The sequence below is a fragment of the Falco biarmicus genome, chromosome 3, assembly GCF_023638135.1.
Source record: "Falco biarmicus isolate bFalBia1 chromosome 3, bFalBia1.pri, whole genome shotgun sequence".
NCBI lineage: Eukaryota > Metazoa > Chordata > Aves > Falconiformes > Falconidae > Falco > Falco biarmicus.
In genome coordinates this window covers 112571280-112593932 of record NC_079290.1, presented here as the reverse complement: position 1 = coordinate 112593932, position 22653 = coordinate 112571280, and the positions used below count along the sequence as shown (strand labels likewise).

The window sequence follows — 22653 nt, the reverse complement described above, 5'->3', positions numbered from 1 at the left end:
TGTTTCTAAGCTCTGAGTGGAAGCCCAGCCAGGAGAGCCTGGTGAGAGGCACACCAAATCTGCCGGTACCAAAGGATGCCACTGGCCTCAAGAAAGAGCCACATCTTTCTGCTGGGACTGAACCAGGCTCAAAAGGCCCCAGACATTTCACAGGTAAACGTCGTACAGACCAGCCTTTGCTCCTGGCTCAGGCAGCATATGAGGTCTGTTAAAACCTGACTTGCTCTTTCCTTCAGAGTGCAGTACCACCTGTTTTTAGGTCCCCAGCTCCATCCCAGGTGTGTTGGCTGCCAAAACCACACCAGCCAGTAACTGCACCAAAGCACCTGCAGCAGGGAGAACAGCTTGCCAAGCCTAACCCTAGGGACAGTGAGGAATTCACTTAATGGGGTTTGCACATAGTCTCAGAGAAGAAAACCAGTATGCACCAGAAAGAACAGTACGGAGGACCGAAGCCCTGGCAAATGCATCTGCTGGAGCGCCAGACTGGTGTGAAGGCAGTCATATGGGAGAAAATCGCTTGTGGGCTGGTTTCACTTGATGGGGCCCCTTTGCCTGCTCACTCACTTGCTCGCTCTTGCACATACAGGAAATTCTGCTCTCACACTTCCCAGCACAATCAGCTAATTAGTGTGGGTTTGTTATTTTAATGTAGTTTATTCATATGTGACAGCTAGTAAAGGAGGGGTAAGAGAAAGTGGGGGGAAAAAGGAAGAAGGTAAGGTCTTAACTTCAAGGTCATGGAGAATCTTGAACTAAATGGTCCCTATCAGAGTCACCTGCATAATTATTGCACCAACAATTAACAAGATTCAATTGCAAATAAAAGCAAAAACCTGACTCTAAAGCAGTAGCATTGTCTCATTTCCCTCTTTATTTATGATGCCTCCAAGAGCCACCCAGGCTAAGAAGGGTTAAAGGTGCTAAGGCCAGAAATGTGCACACAGCCTGGTTCCCTCAGTGCACACTGCCAAGGCAGACCCTGCCCTGTGTCCCAGGGCTCAGGAAGAGCACACAAAAAAACACTTGCCAGACACACACACCACTGGAGTTACTGTGGGCACACTACTGGAGGTCCCTTCAAAATGTGCTCTTGGACTTTATGTTGTGCTGAAAGAGAAGCCCATCAGACCACAAGCAAACAGAAACCATCTCCCAACCCCAAATGGTGAGAATGGGTTTCTCCACTGCACAGGAGTCCCTTGTGGCAGCTCAGCCCACACCCCCCTGTCACCAGCACAGAGGTGCTGCTCCACAGGAGCACCGTGAGATTAATCAGACCCCCTACAATGCGTCCAGAAGCCATCGTGACAGACCCTAATCCCATAACATGACAGCCCAATACAAACAGACTGAAACTTTAGACCTGCTGTCCAACAGCCAGAGAGTGGCTGCTTAGCATAAACTCCTGACAGCTTCAGACACGCTTCCCTGTCAAGGAGTGCAAGAAAAATAACCCCCCAACAAATATACCAGCCCCCCACACAAAGGGAGGCAAAACGTACTCCTGGGCTTTCTAAACACGCACACACCCCCGGCACTAACACCTACGTGCAATCATGCTTTCCTGAAGGGATAGCACACTTTGCCCCTAAACACGTACCTCACCATATAGAAATTATAGCTGTTCAAGAGCTGTATGTATGTGCTGGCATGCTCCATAAATGTAGTCGTACATGCATGGGTTAAAAAGTCCCATCTCCCCCAAATACATTCCTGTACATTTCCCTACGCATTTCCCTTTCACACATTCCCCCAACACACACAGAGTCCTCACGCATACAGATGGGCACAGGCAGACACCCATGAAGCTGCAGAAGTCTCTGTGTGCTGGCACCTTCCCTTCCCACCACATTCCCACTCTATTTAGGGCAGAAAGCGAAGCCCGATCCTGTGCGCAACTGGTACTGCAGAGGGAATCTCAGGAGGCTGCTGTGAGCTCCAACTGGAGCCCGGCCAGGACACCTACAGCTCACGCCTGTATGCTCGGGCGAGGGGCCAGCAGAGCCTCGACGGCTGCAGGTGGTCAGGACGGTGCCTCCCGCGTGGTGTGGTGCCTGCCCAGGGCCGGGGCACTGGGTCAGCACTGAATCACCAGCCCGCTCTCCCAACGCCGCCTGGTGATTCCCAGTCCACGTTGTCACAATACCCCCAGCCCTGCTTAACTGGTGAGATCAGCACCGCTCCCAGCTGGAGATAAACGGGAGGCAGACACGCGGCAGCCCAGATCCCCACTGCCCTCCCCCTTTCTGCAGTGAGGGCAGGTCCCATTATTCTGGTCTGGAGGTGAGCAGCCAAGTGTGTGCACCAGCCAGCAAATGAATATATAAATATTTATTCAAAGGAAGAGAGGAACAGACGTTCCCGAGGCTGCACTTGCTGCGTACGCAGCAACTTCAGGGAGCCTGCAACTTGTCTTTCATTCCTGCTCCTGCCCGGCTTTGCCTCTCTGCCTCCCCAGCTTCTGCCCCCAGCTCCTGCCCTTCCCCTCTGCATCTTTCCTGTCCCTTCTCCTTGTGTTCAGGATTTTTTTCAAGCACAGCAACACTGCTCTTTAACATTTTGAGAATCTTTTCTTAAAGTTTGAGTTAGAAATAAAGCAAGTTCTCAAAATGCACCTTTTCCCTGATCTATAAAACCAATCCTCCCAGAGACCTTCCTGAGGTGGGATTTGCTCTGTAGTACCAGGGCTCTTACACATCTCCACCCATCCCACCTGTGCACGTACAGCTGCACGGAATCAGAAATCTCAGCTGCTTCTGCCAACCTTGCAACCAACTCTCCGCAAGCCCGGACACATAATTTTATCTTTCCGTTGCCTTATTTCCCTTTCTATGGAACGGGAGGGGCGTTACCTCTATCAGCCTTTCTGTTCCCCTCTTTTAGCCTGTCAATTTCTAAAGCAGAAGGGCAACCCTTCTTACAAAGAAACACTGAAGATGGCCATCAGGCCAGAGGGGACCAGAGCATCTGTGCTTCATTCACTGGGGCAGAGGGAGAGGAACTGAGCGGCTGAATGAGGGACCCTTGCATCTGCCCAAGGCCGGGATGCCAGGCCGGGGGATCCCTGAAGCCAGGCAGAGGCTCCTTTCCCCCAGGCCGAGCTCCCCACCCCAAATCACCCTGTGTCTCCATCGCACTGTTTAAAGATTCCAGGCTAAGTAAACATCCCCCTTCATTTTCTTCGTCTAAATAGAAATGTTTTGATTTCACATCAATCTGAGGAAGCTGTTTATAACCTGAGCCTGTCACTCGGACTTTTCATCTCTGCCCAGGACAAACTCTCCCACATGCTGTATTTACACTGAGCACTTCCTCTGAAAACAATGCCACTGGGAGTTTACTCCGCTTGCCCCCTCCCAACACCCTGCGAGGAGACACCGGCTCCCTCCGCTCCGCACCCAGCGCCGTGGCATCGTGAGAGCAAACCTCCCTGTGAAGACAAGGCTTGCTGGACCCAGGCCTGGCAAGGAGGAGGACAAAACGCGCCTTGCCATTTTGCTGCCTTGTCACCGCTTCAGTTGCTGCTTACAAGCCCAGGGTGCTGCCCCCACTGCCCCTCCTTCCCTGGTCCCTCTGTGCTGCCAGTGCCCCACGTGCAGCCTCAGCCGCTCTCCCTCCACACCATCCCGAAGCTGCACGTTCTCACCCATGAACTCCGCGGTGGGGTGCTGCCAAGGTGGGCTCTGCCCCCGCCCAAGGGAGAAGAGGGGCTGCGGGGGGGGCACGTCATGTGTGGGAACAAAGGGCTTTGTGGCACAGACAGAAATAGGGCATCCCAGCCGAGGGGCAAAGAGAAATCCTGGCTTTGTAGGGGAAGGAAAAGAGCCGAAGTCTGGCTTTGGCTTGGGGTCCATGCAGAAGCACATGCTGGTAGTGGGGAGAAAGGGTCCCGGCTGTGAAAAAGGGGCGCATGGAAGCTGGACGAACCAGCTGGCATAGATGGAGGAGAAGGGGCCCTGGCTGTGCGGCAGGAGCTTACTGGTATGGGAAGAGCCAGGGGTGCAGAGGGGACCCTCGCCGGAGGGGGCAGGGGCTGAGGAGGGGTAGGAGACAAGGGGCAGGAGGGCCCGTGCTGCGGGGAGAGGGGTGCTGGCTGGGGAGGGACAGCGCACTGTCACTTCAGAGAGCCCGGTACGTTGAACAGATGGAGCTTTCATATTCCTATTGAAGAGTTTTAAGCCCAGCTGAGCAGCTCCGTTCAAGAGGGAGGTCCCAGTGCCAGCTTTCCAGGAGCTGCAAGCTCTCATTCGATTAATTATTAACAGCATTATTTGGGGCGGGGGGGGGGGGGGGGGGGGGGGGGGGGGAGGGCCAACATGCTGCACAGTCCTTTTCTTTTTTAACCACTGTGGTGCAAGCTCGACTGGAGAGACTCCAGTCTGCCCAGGAGCCCCAACAGGGTGAGCAGCACGGCTTGCTGGGCTAGGGGGGTGAGGGTGCTGCACACCAGAGCCTCTCCACACTTGAGCTGCGGTCCCTAAGATGGAGCCAAACCTTCACAGCAGAAGGCCACTGGGGCACTGGGAACATGCTTCCCTGGAGTAATGCCCTGGCGATGCCCAGCCACACGCTGGGAAGAGGCAGAGAAGGCAGCCAAACACTCAGCCCCTTCCAGAAAACATTGCCCCTCCAGCACGAAGACTTGTGTGTTATCCCAGGCAGGGCCAAGGCGAAGGCAGCAACAGCCCAGGCATGGCCACAGTGTGTGCGAGTGGATGTAGTGTGTATATTTTCCCCTCTTCAGTTTATCAATAAAACATTTTATAGCTTTTAGCCCAGGAAATGACCTTGGATTAGTGGATGCTGTCTCTTCTGGCTGACCTTGGGGAGTTCACAAAGGCTCTTTAACAACCTCCTCTGCCCTGCAAGCATGGATCCCGCCTGTGTGTGTCTGTGTGAAGCCGGGGAAAGCCCTCAGTGAGAACGTCGTCGGACCTGACAGGCTCCAGCTCAGCACTGGGCAGGGAGGAGAAGGAGAATCAAAGACGGGGGAGGAGAAACGAAGCGAGCAGCCAGGGCATCCTTACTGAAGCACCGCCAGCTGTACTCCCTGCTTTGCAATAGCCGTGAGGGCGCTCCCCACACATCCCATCTATAAACTGTGGAGGAAAAGCTGGGGACTCTGCTCTGGTCCCCGTGGCCAGCGCTTGTCAGAGTGCAGGCTGCCTGCGTTCAGCACTGCTTGACCTTCTCCTGCCTGCCACACTGGCATCTCCAGCTGCACAAGAGGCCACTTTTCTCCCTATTTCCAGCTCCCAGAGCCTGGTTCAACCCTGGCCCAAATGGGCACAGACCAGCACCGGTTCCCTTCAGCAAGCCTGTCCTGCTTCCCTTTGCTCAACCTTCTCAGCTACAGAGTTAAACTGTAATTTTCTGGTGATAGTGAGGGGCGGTGTACGCACTGGGCTGCGACCAACAGCAGTCATCCTGAAAGAGGGGGGAAGCTGCATCAGCTCTAGAGATGCTGGTGCCCTGCACTGGGGCTGCTGGCCAGCCAGGCTGCTCCTGCTTCCCACCCTGCCACCTGGCTGCTCTGGTGCCACCGCCAGGGTTTCGCCAGAGAACAGCTCGTGAACATGGGGAGCCCCCTCTTTCCCAAATGGGAAACAGCCACAGTATCTCTCAATGATGTGTATTTTCAGTGCAGAAGTGTAATTATGGAGAGAGGGAACAGGACAGGAGAAACCGAGAGAAATTTTCCTCCTCAAGGGAACAGAAACTAAGCCGAGAGGGCTAGTGCTGAGCACTAAGCCAGAGCGAGGTCCCTGCGCACCACAGGGCAAAGCCTGCAAGGGTGCTGCAGCGAACAGCCCACCCCATCAGGCTGTCCCCGTTGCTGCCCTCCCCCGCTAACACAAGCCTCCCTTTCCAGCCACGTCTTCTCCCTGTGTCCCCCTGCAGTCTCCCCTAGTACTGGGCACAGAGGGTCCCCATCCTCTCCTGCAAACACCCCCAGCTCTTCTTGTGTCACATACAGAGCCAGCCCCTCTTGGCATCACAGCCACACAGGCTGTGCCCTGGCACCAAAGTCCTCTCCCCAGAGCACGCTCCCAGCCCCCAGGTGCCCGTTTTCTCCAGTCGCGTCCTCCTGAAGAGCGAGCCCTAAAGTGTTAACGGCGATTGGTGAAATGGCACAGCAGATTGCTACAATAAATAATTTACTGATATTTATAAATATTCAAATCAGCAGGCTTCAGAAATTGAAAGGGGGGGCCTGAGCTGACGGGGAGGAGGGGTGTTTAGGGAGGGGAGGGTGGCTGACATTAATTCCCAGGCTCTCCAAATTCATTTGAGAACTGTTTCTCATTTCCAACAAATATTAAATCTTTTGGTGTCAAGCCTCCAAAATAAATATCAAATAGAAAGTCACCACCCTCTTGGTGGCTGATGCCTTGCCTACCACGATGCTGGGTGCCTGCAGCCCTGTCCCCTCAGACAGCCAGCTGCGGGGGAGCGATGGCAGCCTGCACCGGCCAGGTGCCTGTGCAAGAGCAGCAGCCCACCCAGCCACACCTGTAACGCAGCCCACTGCACCAACAACCATCATCCGAGACAGGAATTCCCATTACTGCCACCTGCAAGTCCTTGCCTTTGTCTTCCAGCGGATTTTCTAAATCCCATTGGGAAGAAAGGGCTGAACGTCGGAGCAATGAAGGTGGAGCCAGGGCTCCTGACGCCTCCCTGGGAACATGGCCTTGCGGCAGAAACGGAGCAGGGGGTCAGGGCTCCTGACTTAAGACTCCTTGCTCTGGAAGGGAATTTGGTTCTAGTGATTTAAGCTGGGGGTTAAAAGCCAGGAATGCTGGCTTCCAGCCTGGTTTCCAATCACGGTGTAACCATCAGTCTCCTCAGCTTTCTGTGCCTTAGTTTCCCCCTGCAGAGGAGGAGGAGGAGAAGAAGGGATGAAGATGACTGCCCACCCAGCGGGATGAACGCAGCCATGTTTACTCTGTGCTTTGAGATCTCTGTATCAGCACTCTGTCACTGTGCTGGATTGTTACTGAGTCTTTTCAACCCCTGAGCATCCTACTGACCCCTTAGATGGCCATGGGAGATGATCCTGTGTCCTCCCCTGGACCACCCCACTGGTAACGTGAGGCTCCGGCATGGGGTGAATTTCCCCTAGATGAGTAATGGCTTTTCTAATGCACGGGCAGGCTGTCAGCTTCCCTACTCCCAGTGTTTTATGGGTTTAACTGAACGGCTCTGAACTCCCTAGTAAGAAATAAAGTTATCCCTCAGCGTCCCTTCTAAACATTTCACTCAGTGCAAACGGTGTTTAAGAAAAATGAGGACATATTTCTTCTTAAGGATGCAGTATCCCCCTTCAGAGGCCTAATTTATGCCATATATCACTGGCCAGGGAGAGAAAGGCAGCACAGACCTCACACTAGGAGTGAGCTGGCCCTAGCACAGCCCAGGCACAGCCTCTTTGCTGCAATGGTGCAATGGGCTGCAACTCAAAGTCCTCCAGAGTCCGCAGAGTCCCCGCTGGAGAGCCGAGCCCGGCTGGCAGGCAGCAGAGCAGGACGGACACCTGCTAATACTCAGCACTGCGCTGCCGCCTCGGCTGCTGCATTGACCCTCTCCCACTGCAGAGACCTGCTCACCTGCACCACCCCAGCCTGCGTGGAACCCGTCTTCAACCCGACCCCAGCTCAGCCCCACTCGGGGCCCTTGTCGCCTGCATGGCTGAACCATGACAGCCTCCGCACTGGCCCCACTCCCTTGCACCGCACCACTCTCCTCTGTGACACTGCCTTCTCACCTGCTGCTGACCTGTTCTGCCGCCGCTCGACCAGCTCTTCACAAGCATTTGGCACAGCTGTGGGGAAAGTGGTTCAACTGCGAGCAAGGACAGGACTAATCCTTCTTCACAGCTCTTTAGTAACGCACGTCTGAACCTTTTCCTGAGCAGATCTCAAAAATGATCCTAAACGTGCTTTGATCTTGTCTACCCCCAGCCTCCTTACTCTGAGAGCCACTACGGCTCTGCTGCTCACCCCTGAATGCCGAGACAAAGCTCCATTCCTCTGCCCTTCCCTTTGCCACGCTCTGCACTCACGTACCCTGAACCTTCAAAAGACAAGAAACAAGCCCCTTTTTCTGCACACAAGTAACACAGGGAACTTCCAGAATTAACGAAAGGAGCAGAGTGGAAAGAAGAGGGGGAAAAGGGAGTAACAGGAGTCAAAACTCTGGTTCTGCTCCCTGCTCTGTTACTGACCTGCTCCTTCTCTTTGGGCAAACAGCATCAGGCAGGCTGCCCTTCTGTCCTTTACCTGCTGGGTCTCTTCAGATAGTCAGCCATCTGGGCAAAGATTTCTTGCCTAGCTTAGCAGGCCCAGTATCTCGCTTGCAATGTTAGGTGCTACTGCAGTTCAACAGCAGAGGAAAAGCACTGATTCAGGGTAGTCTGAAGCTCAGAAGTCCCTTGAGTCATGCAGCCAACTTTCTAGTTCATCTGCCAATGCAGGATCTTTGGTAAGACATTTCAACAGTTTCCTCTTCTTGGTCCCACAAAAACCTGCTCTCAGAGCTCTCAGAGCAGGGTCTCGCTGCTCCCCAGGCTGAGAGGGGCTGCTCCCTCAGAGCCTTCTGTCTTCAGAGTCTTTCTTTCAGATAACATAAAGCCAAGAGGATCAGCTTTTCTGATCCAGTTTCTCCTTCTTGCCTTATTTATTTATTTATTATTAATTTTTCAGTCCAGTTAAAAGGTTTACTATCCAGATGAGCCTAAGTGGCCTCACTCAGCCTAAGTAACTCTATAAATCAACCAGAACTGCTAACATCTACATCACAATCCTGCCATCAATCTCCCCACAGGTTGTGAAGAAAACCAAGAGGAAAGACGCAAAAGGGAGGGTGAAGAGTAATAGCTTATCACCACCAGGTCCCTGCAGGCTAGCTGTGGCCCTTGGAAAACTCCCTATGAAGCGAGACACGTTGCCAGGGCAACTAAATGCAAACACGGTGCCAAACTTCACCTCTCTGTAGATGCACTGGGTGCTGTGCCAGGAGGACATGGTGGATGCAGAGAGAGGGAGGGAAGGGCTGGTGGAGAGCAAAAAGGTCTGGGAAAGCCTCTGGAGCAGGGCCCGCCAGCCCATGCGGGAGCCAGCTCCCCAGGAATGAGGCAGAGGCCAAGGTGTGAGCCTCTCCAAAACGCTGCCCAGACCCCGCTGATGGGGCAGGGGGTGCGGTGAGACATCGAGGTGGCAGAGAGGGAACCAGACTTAGCTGTGAGTACCTGGGGGAATAAAAAGGACCTGGGAGAGACAACTGGTCTCTTAAAGGACGCAGATGAGGAAGGGAATTGCTCAAAGTTTCATCAGTCCCTCTTGGTGACTGTCTTTAATGAGTTACTTCACAGAGAATCCAAACACAATGTGACCCGAGTCAGTGGAGAGCAGCTCCGGCTTCAGGCTGGCCTCAAGAGTCATCCCTAATCAAGGGCAGGGGTTAAGTGAGCCACCTCCTACAAAGGGTCCCTCCAAACCCTGTTGGTAGTTGGTAGGCAGTTTAAGAGCAATTTGCAATCCCTTTCAGCACTATTAAGCTCAGACCCAACAAAGAATGCAGACCCCTAATTAATTGCAGTGGGAAGTCAGGAGCTAAATGGGAGTTGGGAGCCTGAATGCTTGATGCATCACTAAGAAACACAGTGCCAGAAAAAGTTCATTATTGTGGTCTTTCAAGGTCCTGCAAAGTAAATCAGTGTGTTAGCCCGCAAATGTAAGTGAGACCTCAGCAAGAGCTGTATGACAGAGAGCAAACCAAAGCATCTTAGCTGTCCAGCTTGTGTTAATGTCCTCCCCACAGCCCCGCTGCCTGAGCTGTGTGTGCGCAGGCGAAAGTGCTCTGGGCTTGGTATGCAAAGGGGGCACTCAGGTCCCTTAGAGGTTTCTGTAATCCCCAAGTGGGGCCGGGAGTCTTTTGTGAACCCACAAAGCAGGCACCCATCAGATGCAGCACCGGGAGTTCAGGGCTCTCTAATCCCCGGAGATGCCTGTCACCTGCCCTTACTGTGCAATGTGGTTAGGAGAAATGCTTGTCCGTCCTGTTTGTGTGGCAAAGGCTCAGTCTGGCCAGAGGAGAGCTGAGCTCTGGCATGAAAGCAGCAGGTCATCCCCGAGCCTGTTAACTCAGCAGTCCTGTCAGAGCTGGGAGAGGAACCCCACTGGTCGGGCTGTGCGGGCACTCACCCCACGCTACCCAGTGCTCACACCAACACTAATTCTCCATCTTGCCTTTTGCTGCTCTTTCTTCTGGTCATTAGAGCTCATCTTCTTATCTCTCCTGTCCTTGTGAGCCCATCCATGCGCTAGTGCTATCACTAATTACAAACACCCATCAGTGGGAACACACACGTGTATAGAAACGTGGCCATGCAGGTGCACTATCACATGCAGGGGCACGCATGACCCAGCACACAAACACACGCAACTGCATGCCCGTGCATGTGCTCATGAAACAGTATGCACACAGAACACATGCTAATGCATGCAAACGTCAATGTACCTGTGACCGTACAAGTGTTACACCCGCACTCTGCAATACAGACAGATATATAGCATATGCACCTCCCCAGAGGCGCACACCCGCATGCACCGAGCTCTGCTCAGCCCTGCACACGCGGAGAGCACCCACATACATACAGCCCACTAGCAGCCACACATGCAGACGCACACAGGCAGCCACCCGTGTGAGCGCAGAGCACCCTGCACGCACACACACACACACACACACACACACTCGCATGCACGCTTTCAGCACAAGCCCACATGCCTAGTTTATTCTGCAGCTTGGAGTGAGAAGACAGTGGGCTCCCAGCCGGACCCTGCAGACAGACTTGGCAGCAGGGACAGCCACACTCCCCATCCCACCACAGAGCCCCTCTTTACCCCCAGCCCGTCTGCACCTCACACCTTAAGGCAAAAAGAGCATCGGTGAGTGTCTCATTGGAGCTGGCGTCCCAGCGGAGTGTTTGTGCCGGGCAGGGGATCTCTCCCTCTCCCTCTCTCTCTCTCTCGCTTCCACTCGCATCTTTTCATGAACTCTATTTCTCTTTCCTTTCTGAAAACAACTGAGCTGTAAATACTGTTTAACCTTCTTCCCCCCTTCCCCCCTCCCCTCCGCACTATAAAAACACAAATATGCCATAACTCAGCTGGCTCAGCCGCCGCGCCTCCAACATGCCCTGCTCCAGGCCTCTCAGGAAGGTCATAACAAACGACTTTCCGATTCAGTGCTCCTGAAATAATTTTGTGTATTAAAACCTGAATCTGCACTTTCTGGACCGAAAGCCTCTCTTAATTATGGCAAGCGTCCTTGGGATGGACAGTGATCCTTCACTACAGCACCGCTAACCAACCGGAGAGGCAGCCGGCTCCGGCTCCCCACCACCACCTCCTCCCGCTGCCCCCTCCCACCACCACCCAACCCACGGCCCCCCTTGCTCCCTCGCCCCCCCGCCTTCCCTTTGCCCAATCTGTTTTCAAAGTGTGTCTGTCCTTTATTAAATTGTTTTCTTTTCCACATTATCAGTTGCCATGGAGACCTCATCTCTCGGATTATTTGAATTTCATTATATCTATTGATTTGGGAGCATTTCATCTTTTTTATTGTTTTTCTGTCAATTTTCAAAACGAATAACCATCTAATTTGCGTCAGTGCTGATTATGTTTGTCCCTCAATAGAGGTCGGCAGCTGCGTCGGGGAAACAAATCAATGGGAAACCATCATAAACCTCCCCAGTACAATCTCCAGGATATGTGGGTGACATTCCACGCCTGCGAGAAACACTCATCATATCCAAACTTCTTTCTTTCTTTTCTTTTCTTTTCTCCCCTCTTTTTTTTTTTTTTATTTCCCCTTCGCAGCCAGCTCCGCTGGCCAGTGGCGGGTCACATTTAAAATCATATTTATTTTACACACATACGTGTGTAATTTTGGATGCATCACATTTTCAGACAGGGAGGGGACAAGGGTGAGAACAGGGGGAAGGAATTTTTTTGTAGGAAAGAAGGGAAGAAAAGGATGACAAGGGAAAGAAAAAGAGGAAAAGTGGATCGGGACTGCAAATTGCTTACTATGTTTTTTTTTTAAATAATTTATGCAATTTTAAGCATTTATGTATAAATTTTTTAATAAGCCACCCTGGAGCAAAATAGCCATTAACATCCCGACGTCCTTCTGTCCAATGGGCTCGTGTGCAGGATCAATTTCCGAGAGTACTTTCCTTTTTTTTATGACATGATAAAATGCTTTTAAAGCAACTTACACAAATATGGAAATTTTTTTCCCCTCCTCTTTTTTTTTTTTTTTTTTTTTTTTTTTTTTATAACAGCCTCCACTTATTCACCAGGGAGAGCGAGCAAGCGAGCGAGCGTGTGTGTGTGCTGGGGAGGGCAGTTGGCAGAAGGATAGACCCAGCCCTAACTGGAACGGACCTGCCTGTCCTTCTAACAAGGGCATAAACTTTCATTAGCGATGCACACAGTCAAAGGCAATTTAGGGAAACGCGCTGTACAGAAAAGGAAAACCTCAGCGTTTTTTATACAGTGGCTCCTTGGCTCCGTCCAGGGGGCTCTATCCTTGAGCTCAGCTTGCGCTCTCCAACCAAAGTGACCCCACCGGCCACGGGGGAGGCAGGAGCAGGGGCCGGGGGGGGGCAGAGCCTGGGGCTGCTCTTGGGGACGCGGGCGCCCAGCAGTGCCAGCCTCGGCCCCTCGCCTCGCCCCGCCAGCAGCCTGCATGCCCTGCAGCTGGTCTAGAGCAGCCAGTCAATATTAATGTCTTGCTGGAACCCACCGGTCCTACAAGAGGCCCAGAGGTATCTGTTGCTCTGCCCTCCATGAAGCTTTGCCCCTCCGATGGGCTAGTCCCCCCCAGAGGTCGCCATGTGGGGCTTCCACACTGACAAGTGCTTGCAGCCGCTCGATGCCCCTTTGGGGCATTAGTTACAAGCTGGCTCTGCCCAGACCAGACAGATGTGTCGCTGCTGCTCCTGTTTCCACAGGGTATATAGGCTAGTTATTTTTGCAGCTGGGACATGTTCAACCTCATAGAGGAACCTGAAAAATGCCATTCCTAAAGGGACGGCTCCTGCCACTGGCCCCATGAGTAGGCACAGGAGGGACGTGACCACACGGTTGGTGTGAGAGCAGGTCAACACGAGGGGCTCGGCAGGGTCTGAAAGTCATGACCATATCTTGGAAATGAAATAAAACTATTTCTCCAGCTAGCAGTTCCCTTAGCCCTCTGTCTTTGAGGTTGAAGCTTATGCACCCTGAGCCAGATATACATTATACATGCCCAAGCGTGGGAAGTCCCTGTGCATGTTCCTATTATGTGCTTCAACATGAAGCCCTGACGCTGGTTTTTCTACAAGAGCACGTTCCTTTACCTTTTTGTATGACACACTTCCAGAGATAACACAGACCTGTGAATTTAATCTTACTGACAGCAGGCTTGCATGTTAGTGGTACCTTACACAGACGTCGCATGCTCCCGACTGCGCGCAGCCCCGGTGCGGGCTCACCCCCGCCACACAGGGCTGGGCACACACCTGCCCCATCTGCAACCTCTGTGGGTGTTTGAACTAAAGCAGAGGTAAGAAAAAAAAATATTCAAGGGGCAGCCAGTGCTCAGCTGGAAAAACACAAAGTGCCGAGAACAGCAAACCCAATCAATAACAATCACAACCCCAGCAGCGGGCGAGGAAAGCGTGAACCGTTTTGGCCTGCTCCCTGCACGCTCACCCACTTGGGAAAACAGTCCCCCGGAGGCCCATGATTTCATCCTCTCCCGCTCCACCCTACATTCGCCCTCACCAAAAAGCTTTAGGGGGGTGCAAGTCCCCCAGGCTCCTGTTTTGATCAGAAACTCTGCAGAGAGGACAGAGGGTCTCTGCACAGAGGAACAGGAGTCCTGGCAGTGCGCTGGTGCCCGAGGAAGGTTCTCGATGCTATGAAAGGCTCCTCTTCCAGCAGTGCTCCTTACACCACACATCCTCCTAACCTCCCCTCCAAAGTTTTGCCCTTTGTGTCCCCCTTCCCTTCCCAGCTGCCCTAGTGTGCTGTTACTCTCCCCTTTTCTTCCCCCAAGTTCCCAACACCATCCCAGCTTCCTCCTCCTCAACATCTGCCAAGCCTCTGCTCCAGCCCGTACCCCGACTCCCCTCACACCTCTCCTCCCTCAGTCCCTCGGGCCCACCACCCACGCTGGCAGTGAAAGCTGGGCTGCCCGGGGACCAGCACCCCAGGGACCAGCCTGGGGACAGGGAAACACGAAACCTGCGCAGGGATAAGGTGGGAGCGCTCCCTTCTCCCGGCCTTGCGTCACTCCACATTCAAACTGTACAGATTTTGGGGATTTCGCTGTAGCAGCAGAGAGGTCAGCATGAGTTGAAGGTTTTCAGATCATATATATCACTCTATATGGTCTTGTCTATAGTGAGTGCTAAATATAGACAAGGCAAGCCAAACCTGGAGGTGACTTCAGTGCTGTGATGCAGGGACATCAGCCGCTGCACGGGCATCCTCTGCTACCTCAGAGCAATACAGATGTCAACAGTCACAATCTAAAATCGAGGATGTCTGCAAACCCTCTACCCTCCCACTGCTGAGAGTATGAGCCAGGTTCTCTCTCCCCCTTTCCCTCACTCAGCATCCACGATGGTTCCTTCTTCTGAGTGGTGACCAGTCAAAATCAGGCAACATTTTCTAGCTTCAAGGTCCATTTTTCCATGGGATGTTGGACCCTCTTACCTATGGCATGCCAGCATCTGTTTCAGCATAGCTACTTAAAAACTTAACAGTGGAAGAAGCTCTGAATAGAAGGGGAAAGTCTCTTGTGTGGGTCAGAATAATTAGACTGAGCTCAAATTGGCTTTAGGCATCTGCTGCTGCCTCTGAGCAAAATCAAGCCATGCTGCTTCCATCAGCATCTCTTTGCTGTTAGCCTTACCCCGCAGAACAGAGGGGACGACATATTGCCTTGTATAGGGCATCTCTGGGAACAAGACTTGCTTCAACAGAAGCCATAAAGCCTCCTTATCCAGCTATCATTAAAGCCAAGAGAAAAGAGGCCAGACAGAGAGATTGAGATGAGCCATTTCCCCAACAAACTTGCTTCCCTTTTTCATTCGCTCTGTTCTTTTTTTTCCCCCTTTAACTGTCATTAAAATAACAAGTTTCTGTTACAGTCTAAACATTCCCACATTGTATAAAGGGTTATGTTACACTAGAGTCACTGCCGGGCCCAGTGTTTGCACAGAAACCTCACTGCAGGTCCCCCCTCCTGACGAAGTGACTTATTAAAGTTTAAACAGTAATTAACAGAACAATAAAAATAAAGGGATGTTTGGGGAGTCGTAGTGCACACAGGGTTTTTGGCAGTGCCAGCACTTTTCAGTGCCCTGCGCTGGCAGAAAAAACGGCTGCAAAACCAGTGGGAGAGAGCAAGCGCTCGAAGCCAGGAAGGGGCCGCGGCGAGGCCGAGGTGCGATCCCAGCCCACACGAGGGTTGCGGAGAGCAGCAGGCTGCAGGACACGAGGGAAGGGTATGGGAGGACTGGAGGAAGGATGCTGAAAGGTCACTTGGCAGGAGGCTGAGTCAGATCCAGCGCTCACTACCAGCCCTGCGCTCAGTCTGCGCGAGTATGTACCAGCAGCACTGAAAGCCTCCACTGCCTGTTCTCCAGTTCTGCTGAGATGGCTTGGACAAGCCCCCAAGATCTGAGTTTGGGGGATTGCGTCTCTGAAACCAGACCTGGGCTTTGGGGAAGTAGCTCCTTTACAAGGGAGTGACAGGGAGGAAACGACGACCACAGAGCAACCCCCTGAGAAAACCTTGCAACAGGGACAGCTTCTACAAGAGACCTCAAGAGCAGCCCCCTTGCTTGGGAGCTTCAAAACCAGACAGGAGAAAACATCTTGTAGGCACTGGTCCTGCCCTGGCCCTGTGCAGGTGTGGGGAGCTCTGAGCTGCAGATCCAACATGTTAGTAACTCTGGGGTCATCCTGCCCTGAAACGCAGTCAGCCAGGAGCACGGGGCCAAACACTAAAGCCTAACTCGCTGTGCAGGACCACAACCCTGTCCCCCCACCAGAGCAGAACCTTTCCAGTCTATGTGAAACTGGCTAATCAGGGCTCCCTTTTTAGGAGCAAAACTGCTTTTTCTCTGTTTTGTTCCCACCCCAGTTGCCTGCCTTGCCCAGGATGAGCTCTAGAGCATGTGGGTAGAGTTTAAGCTTAGGCTGTCAGCCCTCCCTGTTACCCAACATGCAGCGATGCAGAAAGATCTCACTTCAAGATATTTTTGGTGCCTATTGTAACAATTCTCAAATGTTTGCCTCAGTAGCTCACAGTGCTAGTTGGCTCTAGCCCTGATGTGTGACTCAGTACACATAGCATTGTGCAGTCCCATGTTTGCTAAATCTCTTCCAGTACAACTGCTCAGTTTGCAAATAAAAAGACAGCTCCGTAAGGGTGTATCTCCTGTGCAGCGTGAACTCCAGGAGCGCTGCCTTGAGCCCTCTCCCACACAGCCTCTGGGCTGGCCAGCCCAGCTGGGGAGCAGTGTGGCTCTCACCAGGGCTGGGGAGCAGCCCCACTGCTGCAAGGATGCATGAGGAGACCCTCCAGCACCAAAGACACATTTCAAGCTCCTCAAAGTCAACAGTTCTCATTCTGCCTCCAGCAGCTCAGTGGTATCCAGCTCAGCACTATCACTTACTGACAAATATCCACCAACATGCAAAAAGACACAAACATTGACAAGGGATTGGGACTACTTTGCTGCTCCTGCACTGCCCTCCCACCACAAACACCGTCGGGTCCCTGTGGGGACGCACAGGCACGCTTGCTGAGCAACCCATTTCTCAGCCTTTGCTCTCTCTTCCACCAGGGCTGGGAGAAGAAGTCACCTCCAGCCACCATGGACCAGGGGGATTTGTGGGCACTGAAACCGCAGAGCAGTGGTGGGTTGAGGGTCCCTGCTGACACTGCAGCTGCTAGCAGCTCGTGCCCAGGATGGGCAATCACTGCCTTTGAGTTGTTAACCCTCAGCATCATGCAGAACTTCTCCCTCCCAAAGACAACTGTGATGGATCCACTGGCTTTCCTGAGCGCAGACTGGCCCTACAGGAACATTTTCAAGTCCTCTGTAGTCTGAAGTAAATAGCAAGGATGGTCATGATTTACTCCATGGTCTGGGAAAGGAGAAAGCTCAACTCCCAAGAACGGAAGGAAAGCACTAAAAATATGACTTCCCAGGCAATTACCAATGGTGATTTTTAATAAGCTGTTTTCTAGGGGAGTGAGGGACATGGCAGAATCTGATGTTATGAATCTGAACTGTGATATGGTCTAGTGGTGGACTCGGCAGTGCTGGGCTTACGGTTGGACTCTATGATCTTAAACGTCTTCTCCAACCTAAGCGATTCTATGCATTCAGTGTAGGTTTCAAAGGTGCTGGTTTAATAAGCTGTGAGGCGAGCCTGCACTAGCAGCAACAGCCCTGCAAACGAGTGCCAGAGCAAGGGGCTGGCATATCAGGGTTCAGAATTAATGAAACCAAGACCTTGGCAACCTCAGTGGTTTTACTGCATTCTGGTGTAAATTGATAAACTCGCATGGTGCCCCAGGATGGCATGAGATCGAAAGAAGGGGGAAGGGAGAGGCTGAGTGGGAGACATACTGACACCCTTTTCCCTTACACCTGTGTTTTAACTGGGCCCCAGCAGATGAGCTGGAAGTGTGACATACAGCTTTCCATGCCTCCCCCACTGCCTTATGCCCCACTCAGCATCCCACTTCACTGCTGGGGATGTCTTCCCAAAAGCCTGTCCTGAATCCTCATGAGGTCCTTGGGTCCCGCTGCCAGGGAGGCATTTGGGATGACAGATATATCATCAAACACAGTCTTGTTTGGCCAGCAACACTATGCCCTTTTATCCCCAAACCTTCTATTGCAGCAGTTTTGTTTTCTCGGTGGCTTTTCTGCCTCCACAGGAAATTAAGAGTAACCGGCTTGTTCGGACTTGCCCTTGGAGACAGTTTTTACAGAAAGCCCCCGAATCCATCACAAGTCAGGCAAGGCAACCTCTGCCTGAAACCCCCGATCAGCTGAGTCGCTGGCTCTGCCTTTTTCTTCCCTTCACTGCCCCAAGCCAGCTGGATGCACAGAACAGCAGCCAGGATTCAGTGCTGGAGCAAGATGCTGTGTGAGATTCAGCAGCTCCACAGCCTGAAGTGTCTCCCCAGGAAAGGCAGATACAGGTGTCTCTGCCATGTCTCACTCCTGGGGATCCCTTTGCACATTCCCGTGGCTTCTCTGAACTGATGGGAGCTGAGCTGCCAGTCTGCTTTCTGAAGGACTCTCCTGCCCCACAGACCGAGGATGAGTGGCTCATCTCCAGTCCTGAGCACAAGCAAGCAAAATCAATGTGTCACATATCTCTGACACTCTCAGACCAGCGCTGAGGCTCTCCTCTTCCAGACCTGCTAGGCTTGATCCCTCTCTGACTGCTCTTATGCTAACATCACTCTGCTAAGCTCAGAAGAATTATTTTCCCAGCTGACACCACGCCGGTGACCAGAGGACTGAGCTTATGCCCTCCCACTGCCACTCACGCCAAACTGAGAGAAAAAAGACACACCACCCAAATCTGAACATTTCATCCCATTCACCCAACCACAGGATGTTTTCTAGCTCCTGGATCTCCAGACCCATCTGCAGTGAGAGCGGCAGTGCTTGAGAGGGGAGGTGTGCTGAACAGGTACAAGCAGGTACAAATAGAACAGAAGGTGCCCCCAGGTTAGCACTCACATGCATTTTCCTCGGCCATGTCTGAGGAGACTTGGAGTCAGAACAGAGCACAGCTTTGCATGGGGGTCTCAAACATTTTCACAATGCAGAATGACTGTCCTGTGCACTTCCTTTTCCAACACCGTCGTTCAGGATGCCTCTACAGCAATGCCAGTAACTGCCTGTAGGGAATGTTATGTTAGAAAATTATCTAATGCACTCTTAATCATTTGGTCTTGCAATCTACAGAAGGAAACAGGAGCAGCCAGCTCCTACCCATCCTATCCAGCATCCTGTCCAGCATGGCCCTTCTTCCAGACACCCCTGACTAGATACCATTATCAGTGGTAGCCTGGTCCACATCCCAGAACTCAAGCTCTCTTTTGGTTAACAGGCCATGAAATTATTTAGACTATTCTTGATATTAAAATTCTGTTATGTTTGTAATTAACACAGAAAATCAGCAGTGCCACATCCTGCAACTCCCGTATTTTGCCGAATACAGAGGAGACTGAGCGCTCAGAAGGACTTAAGTCTTCACCTAACTATGCTTCTGGTAGGTTTATGGAAAACCAACACTTCACAGCAGACCTGTCCCACAAGGAAAGGGTTTGATAGTGCCAGAGATTTTAATCCCCATATATTTGAAATACGATATGGGAACCAGCACTCTAAAATCAGGTCTTACCCCCTTTTTTTGGAAAGGACTTTGAAACAAAAGAAAAAAATCTGCCAGCACGCTAAGCGTTCAGTGCTATCTTCAATCAGGGAAGCCTAATTATACCCATTATACTGATGAGGAAGCACTGGCACAAAGCTATGCATTCGCATGGCTACAGATACAAAGTGAATCAGTGGCAAAGCTGGAATTAAACCAGGGAATCATGGTGATGAGCTCATCACCCACCTCAGCATAGCCACACACAGCCGGTCATGGACTAGACCATGTCCTACCCATGTCCAGCAGGTTACAGAGCTGGCGAGGTGCCCTCCACACATCTACTTAACAAACTGAAAGTTTCAGTTCTAGTGCTGAGATGGCTCCGGATGCTCTGGGACACTCAGGGGACTGGTCACATAAGCTGGCCCACAAACCAGTCACTCAGCTCACTGTATCAGCGACAGACTGGCGGGCTGCAGCCACCCAACAGCCAGAGCACCAGGTCTGAGCCACCACTATACCCCGCAACCACACAGGCCGTGGCAGGGATGAATCATCCGCTCCTCCTCCTGAAGCAGCTTAATCAACTTCCCTGCATGTGGATCCTTGCAGCAAGGTCCAGCCTCATCTGCCTACGTATTAATGATCCCCTAGCATGTAAAGCCCAGAGATTTTCCTTGGCACCAGGGGCCAGCACTTGCCCTGCACTCTCCCTGCCAGGTGCTGGGTGCTTGGGTCTAAGAAAGGCTGCAGAATCCCTTGGGATTGAGAGTCATTACATAAACAATACAATAGGATCACGGGCTGTAATTGTAAAAGCGCCTGAGGTCTTGGCACTGAAGTCTGCCTCAGCGAAGGCCGCTAAATGGGAGACCCAAACAAAACAAACAAAAGCCCCAACTCTGTCAGCACTTAATGAACAATAATAAATAATAAATAATAACCCTAAGAGCCAACCTAGCAAGACAGATGTGAGGCACCAGGGCAGCTCTGAGGAACACTGGCCCTATAGCAGATGTCCTCCCTCCCCAGTTTCCAGTACACTGAGCTCAGGTCTCCAGGTACCTGCAGGATTAGGTCCAGAGGGGGGAACCTGGATCTCTGTCAAGAGCACTCACCCCCCAGTAAGACGTATGAGAGCTGCAGCCTTCATATGTCCCCGGATCAGGACTGTCACCTGCTAAGTGAGCACATGTATACCAAGTCATGCCTAGCTCTTTCTTACTGCAGGATCTCTCTTTAAGTGCTAAAGGCAAAAACAAGCAGATGGTGCTGAGCAAGGGAATCCAGATAGGTGCAAGTCTGGAGAAGACTCTCCCCAGCATCGTTATAGTCTTGACTCAGAGTCCCCCACCTGTTCCATGCAAGCTGAGCTGCCGGCAGGACATAGGGAGACCTGCTTGGCAGGGACATGGGCTGAAACAAAGGGCCTAATTTAAGTATTTTTGTAACTCAGTACTTGTGACAGTGGGTTTAGCAGTTGCCAGCCATCTGGAATAAAGAATTACAGCCACCTCCCCTAATCCTATATTGCCTAAACCCTAAAGCTGGTTATGGTGCAAGGATGAGGCGGCAGGTTGGGAGGAGGCAGGGATGGGAAGGTGGGGGTGGAGAAGGGACCACAGGAAAATTCTCAAACATTTTTATTTTTTTTTCCTGCGAGGTGCTGGGTGGTCCCAGATGTGTCAGAAGTATTTTTGCTAGGAATCAAGAGAAGACAGAATGAAAAAAAGTGGGAAGAAGGGAGACAAGGAGTCCTCCACGACCACACAGTCGCATACACCACACACACACACGCTCTCACACACGCACACAGAGGCTTACTGGTCCGCGCAGGGCTGTCAGGTAAATTAGATCTGAAAGCTGACAATTTCTGACCATATTTCCTTGATTATTTCAAACAAATGCACACCAGCCGCTGTAAGGAGATTAAAGTGACATAAACGTCCCGAGTGGGAGGAGGGAGGGCAGAGAATTCAGGTCACCCCCATCCGTCCCCCATTTGACAGCCGCTATATCGCTATCCAATCCAATAAAAAAATCCCCCCCTTTTGCTTTAATTAATTTTACAGCTAGCTTGCTTAATTACTTTCAATCAAAATCCTCCTGCCATCGCAAAATTAGAGATGGTTGAGCTCCATTAGCCTAAATTCTTCATTTCCATATAGAAAGAGGCTCCCTTGGCAAAGCCAAGAGGGCTCCCTCCCGTTCAAGCTGCCATCGGACAGATGCCTGTCCCTCTGTCTGTCCCCAGTTCCTTGGGAGAAGCAGGGGGGAGAAGGATACAGTCCTGCCACCATCCCCCTTCACACAGCATCTCCTTGAGAGCCCCAGACACGGGAGGCCTCTCTGCTCACAGCAAGGACCACCAGAGGCGAGCAGGAGAGCCTGCCCTCGTGGCCTTCCTACGGCCGCGCTGCAACGAGCATTTCCACGGCTGCATGGGGCAGCTGGCCTCCCTTCTGCTGCGGCTGCCAGCACCGGGGAACCGGGGACGGGACCTCTCCCACTGGGGCTGGGCCGAGCGCTGCTGCTGTCGTCCCACACAGGCACGCAGGCATCACTAACTCGAGCTGTCTCTGCCGGACACATGGAAAGGATATCGAGGGGGCACAGGGGCAGATCGTTTTACATCTGCCTGCTGTGGGGTTTGGTACCTTCCTTCAGAGCATTTGGCACTAGCCACTGTCAGAAACGTGACACTGTGGACCACAGAGCTGCAACGTTCCTGTAGCTCCTGTAGGCATCGTTAGCACCTCTCTCCAAACACAAATCATGAACTGTCCCATTCTGGGCTGATCTGAGAGCAGTCCCAACCGGTCTCATGTCCATGAAACCTCCTCAGAAGCGCAGGGAGTGGCAGCAATAAAGCCATACAGAACTGGAAAGGAGACAAGAACCTCAAGCAGGTGGAGAGGACGGGTGCGGGAGGAACACCTGGCAGGAGCTGGGCACGCTGGGAGCAGAGGAGGAGAACAAGCTCCTCTCAAAGGGCTGTGGGAACGGGAAAGAATTACCCTGACCGCTCCAGTGGATCACGCATGCTTTCCTCCCATTTTCTCCAATTGCCTATGACCTCCTCCTTTCCCATCTCCCCACACTACCTTGCAGAGCAGTGGTCTTAATGGGATTTTACATACGCTCAGCACTCCATGTAGGTTCTGAGCCCTGGGAA

General features: G+C 52.3%; 1 protein-coding gene across 7 annotated transcripts in view; it reads right to left on the bottom strand.

The window, feature by feature from the left end:
• Positions 1-22653, bottom strand: part of CASZ1 (castor zinc finger 1) — a 208121-nt gene that overhangs the window by 52222 nt on the left and 133246 nt on the right. For 2 of the 7 annotated variants that reach the window (XM_056330670.1, XM_056330671.1), the window contains one exon: positions 18839-18999. The exons of the other annotated variants lie outside the window; for them this stretch is intronic. In XM_056330670.1, coding sequence (XP_056186645.1) covers positions 18839-18857 — 19 coding nt within the window. In that variant the 5' untranslated portion in view covers positions 18858-18999. The remainder of the gene's footprint in view (positions 1-18838; positions 19000-22653) is intronic. 7 annotated transcript variants of the gene reach the window in all.